General features: G+C 52.2%; 2 protein-coding genes across 2 annotated transcripts in view; one reads left to right on the top strand and one right to left on the bottom strand.

Moving 5' to 3' along the window:
- Positions 1-2,227: 2,227 nt before the first annotated feature.
- Positions 2,228-6,282, bottom strand: LOC123648191. Its single transcript, XM_045565893.1, has 3 exons — positions 5,977-6,282; positions 5,670-5,867; positions 2,228-5,044 (listed from the first exon to the last, which is right to left on the bottom strand). Exons 1-3 carry the CDS (start codon positions 6,280-6,282, stop codon positions 4,505-4,507), a joined length of 1,044 nt encoding a protein of 347 aa, XP_045421849.1. The 3' UTR covers positions 2,228-4,504.
- The window catches only part of PRDM6 (PR/SET domain 6), a 96,509-nt gene continuing 85,149 nt past the window's right edge, over positions 6,281-17,640 (top strand). Inside the window, exons 1-2 of the mRNA XM_045566278.1 lie at positions 6,281-6,875; positions 15,984-16,291. Of these exons, the coding sequence (XP_045422234.1) occupies positions 6,281-6,875; positions 15,984-16,291 (903 nt within the window). The remainder of the gene's footprint in view (positions 6,876-15,983; positions 16,292-17,640) is intronic.

The raw sequence follows: 17,640 nt of genomic DNA on the forward strand, positions 1-17,640 counted from the left end.
AAGGGTTGATGGGAAGGAGATAATGAAGGGAATATGTGAGTTTCTGAAGGGACAGTTCTCCTTGTCAAGACTTAAAAAAAGAAAAAAGAGCAGCTGTTTTTCACCCAATGGCTATTCATTAAATCTTTATGGGACTGAACTGCCGCCAATATATTTTAAACTCACAAGACCTTTGTAAATTATAATAGCTGATTTCCCTGCAAAAGGGAGGGATATATTTAGAGGCTTCTTGGGAGAATGAACTGGCCCCAGGGATTGGTAATGGACTGTACAGCCTTTCACCTCAAGGTCAGTAGGTCAAATCCAAATCAGGCCTGAGTGGCTGAGAGGCATTGTTTGAGTGGCAGCTGTTGGGTGACCAGGGTGAAACGAGCTGGAAGGTTCTGCTGCATTTCAAGTGAAGTGAACAGGTGCTGTCTGCACGGTCCTGGCAGAGGATGAAAGAGAGTGGTTAGAAATCGCCTGAGCGTGGTCTCTTGGCCCCAGAGGCCATCTTTGACCTGGCAACATGAGGAGCTGGCCTTTCAAGCACTGCTGGGAGAGGAGGGAAGCTCAGGGAAGGACATGTGTCTAAACTGCCCAGGCCTCCGAAGAGGAGGAGGGTGTGTCAGCTGAGTGGAGGCTCATGCAGCGTCATGTGAGCTGAGCTTCCCACTGCCTCCCACCTCATGGCCTCACTCCTCACACCCTTTCTTTTCAATGGTAGCAGCACTGTTTTTTGTTACTGAGTAAGGACAAACAAGTGAAGACGCAAAGGGATCAGTGGGAAGACTGCAGTGATTAACGCTGTGGGTTTTCTTGTTTTCAGTTTCTCAGTAGGTTTTATACCTGATACACATTAGACTTACAGCATCCAGGAGGTGGGGTATCAAGTGTGTAATAGAGAGGGAGGTCAGAATCTGGTAGCTGCTTCCTAAAAGCTTAGAATAGAAAGCTGCATTCGTCCCACCTCTTCGTTTGGCTGCTGAAGAAATTGAAGCCCAGGCAGTCTGAGGTGGGTCACTGTGTCAGGGTCTAAGTCACCAGCAACAGAGGCAACTCCAAGTGATGTGAATAGCGCTTGGATGTACTGAAAGGATGTGGAGTAGCTCACAGCATCTTAAGGGCAGCATGTGTGGCCAGTAGCTGAGAGGGCAGAATCCTTACCCAGGGCTTTAACAGTTCCTCAAGGGAGGCCCTTTCCATTGCTTTAGCCGCTGGTTATAGGTGAGGGCAGGGAATAACCTACTCCAGACACAAAACTGGCATATTCTTGCTTTGAAAGTCTCTATTCAAATTTCACCCTCTAAGAGAAGCCTTCCCTGACCACTATACGTAATATAGTAACGCTGTCCACCAATGTTCACTCTCTTCATTTTATCCTTTCTTTATTGTTTTCCATAGCACTTATTATCATCTTACAATTTACTCCTCTATTGATTATGTTCAGTCTCCACAGCCCTAGAATGTAAGCTGGAGGAACCAGCTGTTTGGTCTGTTTCATAATGCCCCCATGGTCCTATTTCCTAGGGGTGGAGTGTCCACCAGAAGTTGCCTGTGCCCTTAGGAGAGGAAGTTCCTTTAGATTCCAGGTCTGGGCAAGTTTCAAAGCTCTACTTTGGGACCCTCACAGGAACGGGTGTGGGGTGCTCTTTTTCCAGAGTTTTCCTTCTTTGGCTGCATTCCAAGGTCCTCAGATGCCTCTTCCCAGATCCTAAAACATTGAGGAAAGGAGCTTTCTGAAGACATGAATGACCAGGTATAGAAGCAGGGGAAAGGGCCACCAGAGGTCAGAGTCCCTGTGCTGTTCGGATGCCACATTTTCAACCAAGTTTTTGATTGCAGGCTAAAAGGACCTGTCTGCTAATACGGCTAAGCAAAGATTCCTCCTAGCTGTATCTAGCCTCTCCTCCATTTTTTTCTCCTTCCCCCTCCTTTCACCTGCAGCCTGACACCCCCTCCATCCATTTCACAGGAAAATAAATCTTTGGGAGGAGGCAGGGAGAGTGGATCTCAGAGAACCCTTCTGAATAAATGTCTATATTAATGAATTATTAACTCAGCCACCCGTGACCTTAAACCTAGAAGTGGAGCACCCAGGGCAGAGAGGAGAGCTGCTGAATCCTTTATTGGAGTCCTGTCAAAGGCAGCCTACCATTTGTTCCCCTCCCCCACCAGGAAAAAATAATTAATATGAAAGGCAAACTTTTTAATTGTATGTCAAACGAAATCAGATAGAGGGAGAATTCCCTTCTGTTTTCCTGCCCATTCCCGCCTCTCCCGCCCTACTTGGGCCTCTGGCTGCATTCTTCCCTTCCCCGTTAAGGTTACAATGGGCTTCCTAAGGATAATTTTCGGGCGAAAAAAATGTTAGAGAAAATGATGAATTTGGGCAGTTAATTTATCGATCTTTACTCCTCTTCCCACTTGTTTTATTTTAGAGGTCATTAATCAATGAAGAAAAACACCACTGTGTCCCCCCGTTTGCATTTAATACACTCACGCTCCTTATTTATTCCTCTGGAACAAATTCCCAGCAAATATTCACCCATCGATTTGGGAGCGATGGATTTTTATAAAGGTTTGATTGCTTCCTAAGTGGTCGAAGTGATTTGTTTCCGCTCTGAGTAACGAGGAGGAGGGGAGTGAATTTGAGGGGTGCATGTCTCTGAGTTCTGTGGGATCACTTTCTAAAAACCCCGGGGCGCGCGAGGGTGACCGTGACCGAGCCGACCCAGGGTCAGTTGTGTGAGGGGGAAGCAACCCCTGCAGCGCGCGTAGGGCTGGCGTCCCGCCTGTGCCCGGCTCTCGGTGGCGCTCGCTCGGTGGGAGGGCTCCGCTGCCCTCTGCCCCGCCGGCCCCGCCGTCCTCCCGCAAGCAGCGGTGGGAGCAGGGGCCCCGCCCGCGCCGCGGGCCTGCTGGTGAGGCGCAGGGGATGTCCAGACTGCGGATACATTTCCCTGGAGACGTTCTGGTTCGCTCCCGGGCTTTCTGAGCGCCGCTGCAGACTTTTCCCGGCCTCCTTCAAGCGAGGTTCCTGTGCCGTCGGGGCCCTAGAGTTCCGTTGCCTTGCGACTGACACGTGCCCGGCCCTGCGGGGCCCTGCGGGGGAGCTCGAATCAGACAGGTCAGGTATACCACTAGCAGGCACAGTGGGAGGGGGCCTTCGTTACTTACGCTTCTCCCTCTGGCCCCTACAGCAGGGGAGCCAAATCTCTCCCAAGGTACCCTCAACCCAATCTGGCCGCAGTCTGGATAGAGTGGGTAGAGGTTTGACCAGAGTGGACAGGACATGCACTTGGCAGATCACTGACCAGTGTTTGGAATCCGCCTCCATTACTCACGAATGACATGACCTTATGCAACTCACTTAACCTTTCTAAGCCTCAGTGGTCCGCATCTGTAATATGGGGGTAATAATAAAGCCTTCTCCGCACAACTGCTAGGTGGACTAAATATACATGAATCGCCTACCCGCGTTTGGCATATCATTAACGGGTCAAATCTTATTACAATGGGAATCCTCCCTCCCCTGCTTCCCAGAGTGTAGGAGACAGAGGGCTCTGAAGCAGTTGCTACAGCTAGCATCTTAAAATCTTGAGACTTTCTAGTGTGGGGAGGGTGGGAAGTAGGTAGGGATTCTTTGGGACCTGGAGTCCTGGGGACCAAGCGCTTGGGAATAGCAATCTTTGGACGGAAACAAGAAGCTGGGCGGCGGGGCTGCTGTCACAGTGTCCGGACCTCCATCCCCAGAGCTCCCAGGGCACAGAGGAGTGTCCTGTTTTCTCAGCAATGAACCCGGGAGAGTGTGAGAGCGTTTTCTTCTTTCTTAGCCCGACAGGCACTCCTCGGCATTTTTGCGAGCAGATTAATTGAAACGGGCCTGGAACTTCATTCTCTCCTCCTGATGAGGTTGTTCAAAGTCTGCGGAGACTGCCTGGTTAGCCTCTGGGTCCACAGAGCCGTGTGGGTTTTCCCTCGTGGTGTTTGCATTAAACTTGGTTGCTATCAATCTATCCAAGCATGACGGATTGCCTTGTCATAATGAGCCAGTCAAAACATTTTTGGTCCAACTCTGTTCCAACCAGCATCGAGGTATCCTGCGTGAAACTCGGACAAAGTCTTAACAGCGCGTTTCCCAGGCTCGGACAAAATGAGTGATGGGAAGACAAAAAGAAACAAGCAGAAATCAGGAAAAAATGGTTATTAATTGTTCAGAGTGACAAGTGCTAAATAAATTGGGTTGTTTGGGGAAAGATAAATGCCATTTCTTTGCGGTATGGACAGAACTCCTGCGACGGGAAAATGCCTGAGTCGGTCAGTTTTGCACACCCTGTCGGTGCCCTCTACCACCGAGTCCCACAAATGCCAGAAAGAGCTGGGGGCAAGTGCCTCATTCATGAATGAGAGACTGCCTACGAAGAGCGAGTGTGCGCCACAGCCCGGGGAGAAAGCACGGTGGAGGCAGGGCTGAGCTCCTACCCTGCACCTCAGGTTTTGGGGAGAGAAACCTATACGTGACCTCCTAGGGCAGCCCCGGGCAGCGGAAGTCAAGCAGCCTCGCCAGTGTCCAGGAGCAGTCGTGCCACCAGATGTAGCTCTGGATACTTGCCTTGGGAAGCCAACAAGGAGAGGGAGGGAGCCCTCCAGGAACACAACCCGAGAGAGGGTCGGCTGAGCGCTTGGCACTGTGGAGACTCCATTGCAGCCGCCCCCTAGCCCCTTCACCAGGCTTGAGTCCCACCAGAACCAGCTGCTCTTGAGACCCTCGTTCCCAAGTCTCCCTGCACCAAGCCCGCCTCCTTGGCTGCAGACTGAGGGTCTCTTTCCAGTGCGTAACGCCCCCCGCCCCACCCCAAACTTTTCTCCCCGGAGGATTCATCTTAGAGGTTGCGTGGCAGGCGAGGCACTCAGACACCCAGCAGCACTCCCGGAAAAACCGAGCTGGGCAAAAGCGCAAACCGGTCCTGGCGGCGCGCGCTTGCTGTGGCGCGGACACTCGAGCGCGTGCGAAGATGCGTTCCGGTTTCTGTGTTTCCACTGCTTTCAGGATCAGGGCATTGAGCTGGCACCGAGAAAAGACATATCACAGACAGAAACAGACAACAGGCGGGCAGGACACGTCACGCCAAAAACTGAGGGGTGGGAGGGTGGAGGAGGTATTTGTGCGGGAGAGGCGCGCGGGCTGTGTGGGTCGGCCCGAGTTAGAACTTCCTTCTTCCCTCTCCCCTCCCCTTCGTTCTTCTGGTCTGCCTCCCGTCCCGCTCCCTCCCCCCTTTCTCTCTCTCTCTCTCTTCTCCCCACCCTGCAACCTCACACACACACACACACACACACACACACACACACACACACAGACACACACACAGACACACACACTTGTGTTTTGTGCTGTCGTAAAACCCACGTGTCCAGCCGGGAGGCTGCCAGAGCGCGGAGCCAAGGAGCCGGGGCGCGGTGGCGACCTAGCACAGCAGCCCACAGCGGCTCGGTTCGGCGCTCAGGTCCGCCGTTGCTCCCGCGCCCTTGGCCGGGCTGCTCTCGCGCCCTCCGCGGGCCTCCACGTCCCTCGCTCGCAGGCCACGAGGGTTCCCGATCTCCAGGGTTCTCCTCCCGCGCTGCCCATAGGCATGTAGCGCACTCGGGGCGCACTCTCCCGCACGCTCGCCGAAACTCACGCACGTACTCACCAGCAGCTCCGAGTTTTCCAGTAAGGTGAGGCTCGTCTCGGGCTGAGGGTCTAGGGCAGGGTGCGTAGGGAGGCTGGAGGTCCTAGGCTGGGGGCGGGGGGCGAGACTGTCCCGCCTCCAGGCGCCTGAGGCCAACGCGGCTCGGGCGCTGCGCCACTCAGGCTCGGGTCGGCTCCCGACGCTGGCCGAGGGCGGGGGCTACGTCCTGCAGCTGAGTTCTGTGGGGAAGCGCCCTCCGGCTGGGTTCCAGCCTTGCAGGGTGGGAGCTGGGAGCCGCGGGCTGGGGTCAGAGGCGGGTGCACCTGGCCTGCGAGCGAGGGACGTGGAGGCCGGCGGAGGGAGCGAGAGCAGCCCCGCCGCGAGCGCGGGAGCGCGGGCAGACTTGGGCAGAGCCCCCTCTGCGTGGCGCCGCGGCTTCGGAGAAACTTTGTGCCCTGGAGGAGTTGGGAAGAGGGAGCTGCCGAACCAGGCTGCAGCTGGCAGAGCCACTGGCTCCGGCGCCCGCTCCAGGGTCCCAGCGGCCCTCCTCCCCGCCCTTCTCGCCCAGGCCCTGAGTCCAGCTCACGCGCACCCTCCTCCCTGCCCTCTGCCCCCAGCTCGAGGCATCAGACATGCTGAAGCCGGGAGACCCTGGTGGCTCGGCCTTCCTCAAAGTGGACCCAGCCTACCTGCAGCACTGGCAGCAACTCTTCCCGCACGGCGGCGGCGGCCCGCTTAAGGGCGGCGGCGCCGCGGGTCCCCTGGGCGCGCCGCAGCCCCTTCAGCCGCCGCCGCCGCCACCACCGCCGCCGCCACCGGAGCGCGCCGAGCCTCCACCCGACAGCCTGCGCCCGCGGCCCGCCTCTCTCTCCTCCGCCTCGTCCACCCCAGCTTCCTCCTCCACCTCGGCCTCTTCTGCCTCCTCCTGCGCTGCTGCGGCCGCTGCAGCCGCCCTGGCAGGTCTCTCGGCTCTGCCAGTGTCGCAGCTGCCGGTGTTCGCGCCTCTAGCCGCCGCTGCCGTCGCCGCCGAGCCGCTGCCCCCCAAGGAACTGTGCCTCGGCGCCTCCTCGGGCCCGGGGCCCGCCAAATGCGGCGGCGGCGGTGGCGGGGATGGCCGGGGCGCCCCGCGCTTCCGCTGCAGCGCGGAGGAGCTGGACTATTACCTGTACGGCCAGCAGCGCATGGAGATCATCCCGCTCAACCAGCACACCAGCGACCCCAACAACCGTACGTAGCCGCAGCCCGCGCGCTCACTCCCAGGGCTCTGGCGCCGGCGAGCGAGCGCGGGCGCCTGTCGGGGAGGCGGGTCGGATGAGGGTGACACCCGGGCGGGGGGAGCAACTGGTCCAGGCCGCTGGCCTGCGCCTCCCAGACCACTGTGGCAAAAGTTTTCTGGCGTTGGAGAGGAAAGGAGAACATATGGGATGGCCCGGTGGCACTTTGGGATTGCCTCCCTTTTCCTTCCCTCATCTTCTTGCTTCACAGCCCCAAGTATTTGGGACTGGAGTTGCCCGTCAACCGGGCAATACAGACTTCCGCCCTCCCGCTGGACACTGCCCGGGGCCGGGTGGGTACTGGATCGCGCGACAAGGAGTTGACAGTTTGCGGGCCTTAGCGGGGACAAGGGAGGGACTCTCGGTGTTTTGGGGAACGTGGAGACCAGGGCTTACTTATACTGTCTACTCCGACTCTGAAGTTAACTGCAACCAGGTCATTTTCGGGCCATGAGTTGTGGGGGGCCGGGCGGGAGCTGCTGCCTGTAGGGGCCTCGCTGGAGTAGTTTTGGATGACACTGAGTCTGTCTCTCCCTTAAAGCAGGCATTATTCTTAGGTCTACTCTTTATTTTAAAAAGAAGGAAAAGAAACAGCTGCCCCTACTTACTGTGAAGAAAATTTCCGACTTAGGTCAGGGTTGTTCGCTACGGATCCCGCATTCTCCGCGCACCCTTGACCAACCTGCAAACGTATGCAATCCGTGTTGGTTTATTTAGTTTTAGAAATTCGGGTGACGGTAATTTAGTAAAAGAACCTTACTTCCTTCTTCTCTCAAGTAAATAGCAAATGCCTATAAACGTCAGGACTCTCTAGCTTCGTTCCTATGTTCACAATTTCAAACGCTTATCACAAATACAGTTCCATTTTGAGGTTTTAAAGCAAAACTCTAAGTGAAGATCAAGAATGTGTATTGCTTTATATCTGCTTCTTTTTGCTAGTTTCAGAAGTTCTAATATGTTTACACCTAACGTTTGGGGTAAGTGTAAATTAGACTGTCAGAGACTTCTGGAGATAGCATCAAAACAAGTTAAGGGAGTCAGATTGAAAGCAATACAGGATTTGAAAGATTAGCATTCATTTAGCTATTTTCTTCATCTTGTTCCTTCATCTGGCTTCTGTATGAGAAAAGTTGATTGTAAACATTTCTTTTTATTCTATTTTGAATGAGTTGCTCCTGGCAGAATGTCTACCACTCCGTGAACTTCTTAATTCATTGTAAAAGCAAAATAACTTCAGTTATAGCCATTTAAAGAATTCTCAAAGTCATTGCTTTGATGAAAAAACACTGGGCATCAGCCTAGTGATTGAGGTGTTATTAATATTTTCTTAATGTTGGAGATAATTTTCATGGAGGTAATTACAAACAAAAAGCAGTTGTATTTACTTTTTTCCTTTCTAGAGTCTGAGGGTAAAGTGCTGGTTTAAAATGGGGGTTTTGATTTTTGCTGTGCAGTTAAGAAGACTATCGTATTTCAGAGTTTCAGAAAATTTCACAAAATTATATTGTCTTAATGGATTTTTAAAAAACACTTATTTCCTACTGATTTTCTTGAATGTGTAGTTTTCAAAGCAGTTCTTTTTTAAAATGTGAAATAAAAACATAGAAAAAACTTTGGAAAAGGCATTTCTTACTGCTTAGTAAACTATAGTTATTGCAGGCTGAGGGTGCTTCATTAACTTGCAGTTTCTCTTCTGAATCAAATTTGTGCTGGGAAAGACACCAGCAACACACCCCAAAGCCCTGGCTGTATGCTGAGCTCCCTAAACTCTTTACAATGCAGTATTGAGATTTAACACATTTTAACTAGAGAAAACTTAGACTAATCAGAAAAAGAATTAGGCTAGATTCCTAATTAACATATGGCTATTGAACCAGTTTATTGCCTAGGTAACTTTTTTCTCTAGTTGGAGGAAATGAATTATGAATTTATTTAAATTATTCCTATTTGTGTTAATCTCCTGGTATCTCCTTTTGAGTCAACCGGACTGCTTCAGTGTACAGGGAAGAAGACAGAGGGAAAGGAAGTTAGGTTATCCTATTAGAGTTACACTCCGCTGCTCACTAATTAAAGGGCAATTGAGAAAGAAAATAGAAAGCTGAGGTAGCTCTGTGTAATGCTGGTGGACCAGGTCTCCCATTCTTCCAGGAACTTCTCCCGGCAAGCAAGGCTTAGGCACTCCTTTGAAACCATGGGATGTGTTTTATAAAGATGAAAAATGATTACATTTACTATAACTAGGGGCTTAGAACAATTCAGAAATGCAAAGGTTGGGAAACTTTTCTCCCTTCACAGGAGAGGTTGGTACAGTGGTTAACTTGAAAGACTGAAAAACAGAAGCTTCTCCTCATTCCTGAGTTGTATGTGAGTGGGGGTGAGGTTAGAGGAAGGGTGGAGACAGAAGGGAGACTCCTATTAATCTATCACGTGTAGATTTCCCTAGTTTTCCTTTTGGTTTTTTTGGCCATCTACCTCTAAAAGAAACACTGTGAAGTGAACTCAACATTGCTTCTTTTTTGTCACTTTGTACTTAAAAGGGTATTGAGTCATTTTCTCTTTTTCTTACAAGGCAAAAAAAGCGGAGGTGGGGGGGTGGGGCTTCCTTACCTCTCCCTTCCCTTTGACAAAGTTACTTTTTGCCTAGGATCAGCAAGACATGACATCATTGCTCTGTAAGAAAAGAACTTAGTAACACTAGTTTCACCTTGAAACTTTATTGGCATCTATGGCAAATACCACAGAAGGGGCTTTAGCTCTCTTAAACACAAAAGGATTTTAAAACAGCAGAAACTGCAAGCTAGCCCCAGGGAGCGCTTCCAGTATATGTGTTATCTAAGTCTGTATCAGTTTATTCTGTGACTGAAGTACACTTTCCACTGAAGCTCTGAATGCTTAGCTGCTGCTGCTTTCTTCTCTTAAAAGTCAAGTGGTGCGAGGTGTAATATAAATGAGGGATGGGGGCCTTCCTTCCCCTTCTTGTGTTGCTGCCCATATTTGCTGCTTGGTTGCCTGAAGCCATTGATTTGGTCAGGCTCCCTGGCAGGGACCTCACCTCAGGTTTTCTGAGACCGTGTCACTACTCTTGCAAGGTAGGGAGAGGCAGTGGCTAGGCGCCCCTGGAGTTTGTATGGAGAATTCCCGGGTCTGCTCTTGGCAGAGCCAATTGGTTTTTCATACCCTTTTGTGAAGATGTTCTTCCATAGTACCTGGTAGGGAGGTGGGAGTTGAACAATTTGGGTGTCTCAGCGGAGAGTTGGGCCACCTTGTAACTTTCCCAGCTAGGAGGGTGGATCCCTGTCTCCTTTGGACTTACAGAAGCCCTCCTGCAGGGAACAGCGCGAACTGCCCTGGTGCGTATTTGGGTTTAGGAGTTGGACCTGAGGCTCCCTTATTGGTAGCGCCAAGCTTTTCAAGGGTTTGGGGAGACGGGCTGGGGAGAGAGAAGGAAATCTGGGTCCAACACTGATTTGTCTGGTTGTGGGGTACGTGCTATGGGGTTAGGGAAAGAGATAAAGGAGGGTGAGTGTTTCCTGACTGCCCTGATCTCTTCCCACCCAGTTGGAAGACACAAATCCTGTTTGGGGAGCTTCGAGTCCAGTGGCCCACCAGCGGGCTGTTTGTGCCACTGAGGCACATCCGCTGCGCCCCTGCCCCTACCGCCCAGCGTCCCAGCTGTCAGTGACCAGCCAGCGACTTAGATTTCAGGCCTGGTCCGGGGGGCAGGGAGCCTCGGCGTCGGTGTGTGGGTTTTTGTATTGTTCTGTTTCTTTTTCTCTTTTCGCTCTTTTTGTGTGCAGACCCCGCCCCATCCAGTAACACACATGATTTAGCTATTTTACATCTTTCGTTATCTAGCGCCCTGAAACTGAACATACAGCCATATATTAGATTGAGGTTAGAAGAGGTGGCGACTGTTTATTTAAGGTGATAAAATGGTCCATCAGCAGTAATCTCCATCGATATGTGCCACCAGGAGATGAAGGATGAGGGGACAAGCCACAATTAATTGCCCTATAGTTTTGTAGGAGAGAGTGGAGCCAGCCCAGACCAGCTTCGATCTCCTCTCGCGGCTCCTATTCATCATCTCCGCATTGTATATGGCGGCCTCGCAGGGGCAGGGGCCGGCGAGGTTTATCTCCGCGCAATATTCTCTCACCCTCACACACTGGCGCTCCCATTTAATTTATTAATACAGTCATCGGGAGACAAATAAAACCCACGTTTTCTCCCTCCCTCCTCGTCCTCCCCCTTTTGTCTCTCCCTCTGGGTCCCAGGGCCAAGCCGGCAGCCAGGCCGGGCAGAGAAAGCCCAGCGCTTCTGGGGCTCTCGGAGAGCTTTACACTCGGGTAGAGGGAAGGGCTCCGAGAAGATTCCCCGCGAGCTGCGCACGACCACCATCTGCTCCCCTTGCCGGCGGCCGGGCTAAACCGCCTGGCCTTTGGATCTGCCTCTAGACCAGCTCTGGGATCTGGGAAGACCTCTTCCTGGCGGGGACTGAGGAGGGCCGGGTGGGTGGCGGGGCCCAGAAGGGGCTTCGGAGTGCGGGTGGCGTCGGCGGCCACGCCTGGTGCTGGGAGAGAGCCCTTCGCGGGCGGAAGCGAGATGAGGCCTTCAAAATGCAGCCGTAGGTGCGGAGGCCGCCTGCCGGCCGGGGCCAGGGTGCCCCACACCGCGCACCACCGCTTCTGCCCGCGCTCCACCTGGCGCGGGAGGGAGCCCCTGGGGGCTTGAACTCCGGGGCAGAGGCTGCGGGCGGGTGCTCTGCCCGTCCTCTGCCCGTCAGCCCGGCCCCCTGCCCAGGGCGCTCGCCGCGCTGCCAGCAGGCGGCACTCGGGTGGCCGCAGAGCTGGGCTGGAATCGATGGGCGCCGGCCCCGCAGGGCTTGACCCGCGGGTCTGAGGGCGGCGACCTCGGCAGCGGTCGAGGAGGATTTACAGCCTGAGCGGGTCTCGCTGTCCGGCCAGGAAGGAGGCTTTTCAGCCACTCCCTGGTTCCCTTAACAGAGGCGGGCGAGGGCCGGCGAAGGCGCCGGAGAAGCCATGCGGAGTGAGGACCCGGCGTGGCGGGCACTCCCCACGCGCACACGCGCCTGTCGGCCTTTCCAGACACCAAAGCCCTGAAGCGTTTTATATTTCACCTTTCCTAGAATGACATTCCAGAAAAGGAAACCTTGGCCTGCTTTGCCCCCTGTACCTTAAAATAGATGCATTTAAAATTATAAAAGTAGCACATTACTTGTAAAGACGTTCAAACAATACAGAAGGATATGAAATAAAGAGTGAGAGTCTGCTTTTCACTTCACTTGGCCAGACCTTCTGCAGGCAGTAGGTGAGGAAGTCTGGAACCTTCTGACAGCCCTTTCCCTTACTCAGGGACCCATAGACAGGAGCACTAACAAATCTGTTCAAGTTAGGAAAGGAACCATAATCTCTTATATTCTCTAATGCTAAAATGGTATTTCGAAGTATCTTTCTTAGAAAATATGAGACTATCTCTCAGAAATATAGAAAATTCTTTATGAATAATAATTATGAACATGTACAAAAATTCTTTCCTTGATTTTAAGAGAAAGGAACATTTATTTGTTTCCTCTTTACAAATACAAATAGACTCATATATTGCTTGGCCTGGAATGCTGTGTGTATGTGTGCATGTATAAGATATGATGACGTACATTGTATATTATATGTATTTGTAGGTAGTTTGGGCATGTAGCCGGCTTCTCTCCCAAACCTTTTCATGTAGGTGTTCATATCTAGAAAATACTTTGCTTAGAACGTTTGTCTACTTGCACCATGTTTGTCAACCCCAAGAAATGTTATTTGTTTTTAATATCCTCAAGCTCCCCTTGGTCTCTGAGGCACAGGTTAGCACCCAAATGTTTTCAGTTGGGGAGATTTTGTGTATTAAAAAAATAGAATGGAATGTGTATTTTGATGGCAGTTGGTCAACTTTTCTGTCAGAATATTTTGATATAACATGAGGTGGTTCACAAATTAAGAAGATTCATGTTGGGTAGAATAATTAAAATGGATTGGCCTTCCCTACTCTGCTGTGGACCTAACATACACACAGTCTTGTAGGTAGTGGGGAAGCCTCAGTTTTTCACTCTGCCAAATGCTACCGTTAAGTTTTTGCAACACTTTGTGGAGACCAATGAAACAATAAGTTAAAAAGGGCTTTAGAGGATTTCTTGGAGAAAGAACTTGGCCATAGTTTTATTATCAGGTATGACAAATATCAGCTGTGTGCTTCTTGTCTGTGGGGTAGTGGCTGGAGTTGCTACTTTTGCTCTTTATTTTATTACTGATGTAGTTGATGTGACATTACGTGTGGTGATGTTGGAAGTTAACAGGATCTCTGATACAGGCTGTTGGGGGAATGAATACCAAACACTCTTGCTTCTCACTCTTTGCTTCATTGAGTCAACCAGAAAGGAAAAATCTTGGTTAAGCAACTTCCTGAAGTGATTTATTTTTATTTTCCTGGGCATATTGCCTTTGCTTATTGTCATTTGTTTTTAGCTATTTTTGCTAAGGTGCTGAAAGGCCATCTCTGAAGTCAGACACTAACATTCAAAATTATGGACATTATCTATTTATTTTCCTTTTCATTCTCTTACTTTAATGTCCCCAGACCCAAGAGTGTGGGAAGCAGAGAAACCCCTGTAACGCAATCCTGTTACAGCAATTTTTGTGGCCCCAAAATAGTTATTTCAGTGAAATATTTCAACTCTGTTGATTGAGTCATGAGTTTGGATATAAATGTCTCCCAGCTTTCATTAATCTTCCCAAATCTCTGGGTTTGGAGGCTTTGGAATGAGACAGACCTGATTGAATCCTTTCTCTGCCAGCCACCTTCTTGCTTCTGATCCTTGATCAAGTTAAGGGCTGCGAATCCTCAGTTGCCTCATCTGCAAAGTGAGAATGATGATTCTTAGATAATATGGTGGTTGTTTGGTTCAAGACAGGTGCCTGGAACATAGTTAGGCATTTGGTAAATATGAGTGTTTATTGACTTTTTTCCCATTCCCCAAATGTCTTGAAGTGTTTTAATTTTCACAATCAAAAGCTCTAGAGGGTGTGCACAGTGTGTGTGCTTCAGAGGGATTGACATATGGATAAGCATGAGACTACGCCCATCTAGGCCCTGGGTTAGAAAATGGAGCCTTGAATAATTTGAACATTTGTGTTGCTGGCAGAGGGAGGCAGAGGAGGACCTTTGTGTGAGAGAGGCTCAGAAGCACGGACATTTCTCTAGCTGTGAAAACAGGTTGTTGCTTTTCACCTGAAAGGACTGGGGACACCTCTAAGAAGGGGCAGTCAGAAGGTCCCCTCATTCCCTGGGCTCTCTTGGGAGGAGTGGAGGAGTAACTACTGACTGAGGGGAAGGCACAGCTGGCCGGATCCGGATTCCACTGTGATAGGATGCTCAGATGTCAACCTTCCCTTGCTGTGAGGCAAATGGCAAAACGAGGGTTCCCTCGCCATGCTGGGTTCTGTGTTCCTCAAAAGTTTCTCACTGACTCACAAGTTCCTTGGGCGTTTAGGCTATTTCAGCACAGATAATGCACATCCAGGGTGACCACCAGGCCTAGTTGCTATCAAGGCCAGGCGCAGGTGCCCAGAGGCCCCTAGGGCGACCGATCTCCCAGCGCCGGCCCGTACGCTGGTGCCTGGCTTTCACCGTCTTCGCCAGGCAGACTCGCCAGGTGTCAGGCCCAGTGCCATAGGCCTGACACTTGCGCGGAGCTGCGGTGGCTCCCCAGGGAAGCTGGGCCAGGGAGGCCGGGTCGCGCCGGCGGGCGCCGAGGCCACCTCCTCGGGCAGGCTCTCCGCGCCAGGGCGCAGACACGGCGGCTCCGCCAGGCCCATTAATAACCCGGAGGGCGCTGTGATCCGACAGCACGGTCGCCACAGGCCCTGCTTCCCGCTGCCGTCCGGCCCCTTCCCACCCAGTTCCATTCGAGGGACACTGGGCGCCCACTACTGCCCGGCCCGAAGGGTGGGGGTCCCCTCGGCGCCCGCTGCTCTGGGAAGTGTCGGAGAGAGACAGCTTCACCAACAGCTTCGCTCAGTTTACAGCACAGGATAATCGCATGAAGGCTCGGGATCAACCGTGGGGCAGTAGTTGGGGCCCTCCCCATTGAACCATTACCCTGATCATTAGAGGCCCATTACCCCGATCGTTTAAATTGCTATTCGTTTCTTTTCCGAGTCTGGGAAAAGCTTGCACACAAACCCTCCGGAACAGCCCCGGGTCTCCGCTTGTCCCCGCCTGGCTGGAGTGCCTAGAGTGGGCGCTGTCAGGGCGCTCCAAGGACCCCAGCATGGGCGCGCCCGGCTTCCTGGGGCTGCGCCTCGGGCTCCACGGAACCCCAGGCTTGCTCTGATCCATCCCGCGGGCGCCTGGGAGGCGGTGGAGGAAGCCTGTGAGTTCCCGGGTCGAGGGGAGTGCGACTGGCGCCCCACGCCAGACTGGCAGCCCACGTGCCCTGGTGACTGTAAAAACGTCTCCTGTGTAATTGTAAAACGAGGAAAATTAAATGCGTAGGCGACCAGTGTAGAATTTCTCCAAGATATCAGAGTGGGGAAAAGATGGGCTTTTTTCGTGGTACAGGGAAATATACACCCTGCAGCGCAGGATAGAGAGAAACTGCCAGAATGACCAGAGGGTCAGAAGGAACAGAGAGACGGAAGGGAAGGGGGAGAGAGACAGAGGGAGGTGCAGAGAGACGGAAACCAGGAGGAGAAGCCGCCAAGAGCCGTCAGTTGCGGGGAGAGGACAAGGCAATCCGCATAGCTCCGAAGGCGTTTTAGGGAGCCCAGGGTCTGTACCCGGTACCAGGCAGATTTGGGTGCAGTAAATTCCAACGGGGCGGCGCGGGTTGGCCTCTCTCCTACTCTGAGTAGCCTGGGCGCCCCAACGGCGTCACCTCCTTCCAGGATGGCTTACCCTGGCGGGCAGGGATACTGTTGTCTGGGGGATTTACCCTAGGATGGGCCGTTCTGAGCGGCCAGGTTAACCCTTTCCCTTCCCTCTTTCTGCATGTCTCCCGCAGGTTGCGACATGTGCGCAGACAACCGCAACGGCGAGTGCCCCATGCACGGGCCCCTGCACTCGCTGCGCCGGCTCGTGGGCACCAGCAGCGCCGCAGCCGCTGCGCCCCCGCCGGAGCTGCCGGAGTGGCTGCGGGACCTGCCGCGGGAGGTGTGCCTGTGCACCAGCACCGTGCCTGGCCTGGCTTACGGCATCTGCGCGGCGCAGAGGATCCAGCAGGGCACCTGGATTGGGCCCTTCCAGGGCGTGCTCCTGCCCCCAGAGAAGGTGCAGGCGGGGGCCGTGAGGAACACGCAGCATCTCTGGGAGGTAAGTGGCCGGTGCCCAGTACCTCACCACCCAGCCTTGGCCGGCACAGAGCCTGGCCCTTGGCGGGTGGCAACTTCAGAGAGAGCCTCCCTTGGTCCCCAGAGGGTATCGGAGAATAGATTTCCCTGGCATCCCTGTAAATGCCTGGTGTCTGAAGCACCTGCTGTAAGGAGGCGGCAGAGATGGAGTCTGGCACAATAGCAACGTGGCCAAGAGGACAGGGCCTACAGGTTTCTGAAGACAGAGTCTCCTTAACCTGCCTGTGTTCCAGCTGGAATGGATTTGCCTTTGGTCTTTCCAAATCTTAAGAAAAAGAAAACAGCTGAGGAGATGGACAGAGGCGGTTAGGCATTAGGGTGAGAGCTGGGTGACCGTTATGTCCCATTCTAAGCTTTTCCAATGTGTTTCAGTGCACTGGGCAGGTGGGTACAGAAGCATAGAGGGGAGGAAGGAGAGTCAGGCTTATTTTCACAGATCAAAAACAATTTTGTAAATGCTGAATGTGAGAGACTGCAACATGTTTCACAACTTGCAAAGTGCCCAAACTAAGCAAATTTTATTGGGAGTCAGAAATTACAAATTTTGCTTCTTCTCTGACAATGTGAAATTATGTAATCTTCCTCAAGATAGAAAATCAAAACATGGGAAACCTCAGCACTTTGGCATAACCCAATTGATGATAATACTTTATGGCACAATAATACCTGATGCTATTATTTAAAAATAACCTATTTGAAAAAATGTCAACCTGAGATTTCTCCAGAAGCTTCCTGGTTGATCATGGAGGTTCACTCCTGAAGGGACAGACACTTATCAGTAGATAATCCTCCCACCTGTTTTAGCCACCTCCACCTATGGAGAGTTATATATAAAATACAAGATGCTAGAAGTCATACCCTTAGGCAATATGTAAATCTGACTACCTGTGGCAGGTGATTAAGTGTGAATAGCCGGGAAAGAAAGTTTCTTAAATGCCAGGGGCCAAGTTGACATGGACCTCTGGGCTCCATTAATGGGTTGTTTCTGCCAAAGTTTGCCCCTCACACTTTGATGACTGGCCTGTCAAAATGATCATTTTCACTGTGAGTTGCCTCATATTCACTAAATAAAACTCACCGGGACTCAATAAACCACTTAAATTTTTGCTGAGCCCCCACTCTGGCCCTGGAGATACAGGGTTGTGAAAAACAAAACTGGTATCCAGAACCCTCACATGACTATTGGGGGTTGGGTGCTGAGGCCTGGGGCTGCAAAGCCTCCTTTGATGGAGGGGGAGGTAAATGTATGAGCCCACAGCCCAGCAGCCCGAGATGAGAACATGGCAGCCAATGGGCTGTCCATTCCAGAGT

Source organism: Lemur catta, chromosome 12, assembly GCF_020740605.2.
Source record: "Lemur catta isolate mLemCat1 chromosome 12, mLemCat1.pri, whole genome shotgun sequence".
NCBI classification, from domain to species: domain Eukaryota; kingdom Metazoa; phylum Chordata; class Mammalia; order Primates; family Lemuridae; genus Lemur; species Lemur catta.